Source organism: Amphimedon queenslandica, unplaced genomic scaffold, assembly GCF_000090795.2.
Source record: "Amphimedon queenslandica unplaced genomic scaffold, v1.1 AMPQUscaffold_7632_Cont20419, whole genome shotgun sequence".
Classification (NCBI taxonomy): Eukaryota; Metazoa; Porifera; class Demospongiae; order Haplosclerida; family Niphatidae; genus Amphimedon; species Amphimedon queenslandica.
In genome coordinates, this window is record NW_003552086.1 from 1 (window position 1) to 2,168 (window position 2,168).

At 31.5% G+C, this 2,168-nt stretch overlaps 1 protein-coding gene across 1 annotated transcript; it reads right to left on the minus strand.

Annotated features, from left to right (window-relative positions):
- Positions 1-6: 6 nt before the first annotated feature.
- Positions 7-2,144, minus strand: LOC105315851 (NACHT, LRR and PYD domains-containing protein 3-like). Its single transcript, XM_020007326.1, has one exon. It carries the CDS (start codon positions 2,011-2,013, stop codon positions 7-9), a length of 2,007 nt encoding a protein of 668 aa, XP_019862885.1. The 5' UTR covers positions 2,014-2,144.
- Positions 2,145-2,168: the final 24 nt, after the last annotated feature.

The following is a 2,168-nucleotide window of genomic DNA, read 5'->3' on the forward strand; positions in this document are numbered from 1 at the left end:
CTACAACTAAATTTTAAGAGGTCGTTCAGGAACAACAAATTGTTTGAGTATTTCTAAAATGCTTTTATAATTGTAAGTCATGATTACGATTGCCAACCTTTCCAGTTCTTTGAGTTTCATTAAAGGATGCTCTAATATTGTTGAATGACAGTCAAATTTATCATCAATTTTAATAAGAAGCTCTTCCAATAATGGAAACTTTGAAATAATTTGACAAATTGAATATACATCTAGATCAAGCATTAAATTTAATCCTATTACTGCATCACTTGGTAGGTCAACTTCAGCCACAGGATCTGCTCTAGAAAAATCTAGATAGTGCAGCCTAATATTAATTTTTCCATTGACAGAATTTTGCTGGAATTGAAGTCCTTTTTTGAATGCTGTTAATTGAGTTGCATGTGATACATTAATTCTGAGTGTAATATTGTGAGTAGCAGCAATATAACCAGCAATGAAGTAATCAAAATTATTCATAGGTACATTTGCAATGCTCCATGTATGACCAAAGTCTAAATTATAGTCTTGATTGTGTAAAAGTAAATCATTCTCATATATACATCTGAGCAGTAAACTACTTATTCCTAAATATATTAGATTATATGAACCATGGAAAACATTAGTTCTTAGCATATCCAGTGTGCCTATTTTTCTGTCAATATGCTTTGATAATCCAACATAAAAAATAAGAACATCCTCAAGATTTGAGTTTTGGTTCATGTCAGTTTCAGTAAACATGGAGCCAGGATTATTGACAAGATAAATTGCTGCAAAATAATCTTGTAGTGTAGTGTGTATGAAACTGCTGGACTCATCTTTATCAAACCCAGTGAAGCTAATGATGGTGTCCATCATACTCAGTTTTGAAACATTATGAAGCTCCTTTCCAAAAACATATTCCTGCTTTATTACACCTTTATAAGCTACTCGAGAAAGATAATAAAAATCTTCCCAAGTGTCATTTAATTTAGAAATATTAAAATCAATTTCACGTATTAAATGTGGAGGCATTTCATAGTTTATATCAATTACTTGAGCATCAATGAGGTGTCGCTTGAGTAATGCACGAACATAGTAATTATAAATTGCTGTCATTGTTATTGGGTACTTGTTATTATTTTTAGTATGTATAAAATCAGTGAATATTTTACACATTATGAAGCAGTTCATTGGATTGTACAGCATATTCTCAATCACAGTACTGCCACTATAATGAGATTGAAACTCAAAAAGTACTACTTGATTTTTAAAATATTTAGAAGCATATTTTAAGATTTCAGTTGACCCAAACCCTCTCAGAGCAATATGTTTTGAATCATCTTCTAAAAAGATAAGCAAGGGATCAGTAGCAGCATGTCTGCTTGTAACTATCACTGTTGACTTGGGAAGAATGTCTCCTTTTATAAGTTTAATGAATATTGAAGTTGAACTCTTTCTCAAATGATGCGGAAGCTCATCAAAACCATCTAATATCCAAAGAACTCCTGCTCCTCTTGCTCTCTTGATCAAAGAAATTATATTAATACATTCAACATCAATAAGGTCTTCAATGCTTTCAGCTTTTTGATAGATTTCAAGGCGCAATGGAATGAAAAATAAAATTTTGAAGTTGTTTAATAATTTATCTGTTCTTTTAGCCCATCGTAGTGCTAACTCTTTAACTAATGTGCTCTTTCCTATGCCAGGCTCTCCTTCAATTAATACAAATTTTAATGGTTTATCTCTTAGTGGCTTCAAAAGATCACCAATTTTTATTTTTTCAAAATTATCATGTTTCAGTATTTCCTTATCAATGCTATGTAAAAATTCTGCATCTGCTTTCTCCTGGTGGTTTTTCAATCTGATTAATTTTGGAGGTATAAAAGGAACAGCAGGAGCTGTTGGACCAGCAGCTGGGTATTTATTAATATCTGGATCTTTATACCTCGTTAGAGTTTTGTTGTACTTTTCACGTAGTTTTAATGCATATTCATCAATTGGTGAATTTACTGTAGGATTAAAGGCCCATGCCATGTATACTGCTACTAATGATATTATTACAAGTACTGGTATCAGTCGCACAAACCACCTTGATAATGTAGAACATTTTGAAGAATTTATAGGCACAGATTGTGTAACTAAATCAGCAAATGAAATGAAACAAAATATGGCTTTATTTCATTTCACTA

What these genes read in the sequence shown, in the direction of transcription:
- LOC105315851 (XM_020007326.1), bottom strand. Translation starts at nt 2,013, where the DNA reads ATGGCATGGGCCTTTAATCCTACAGTAAATTCACCAATTGATGAATAT.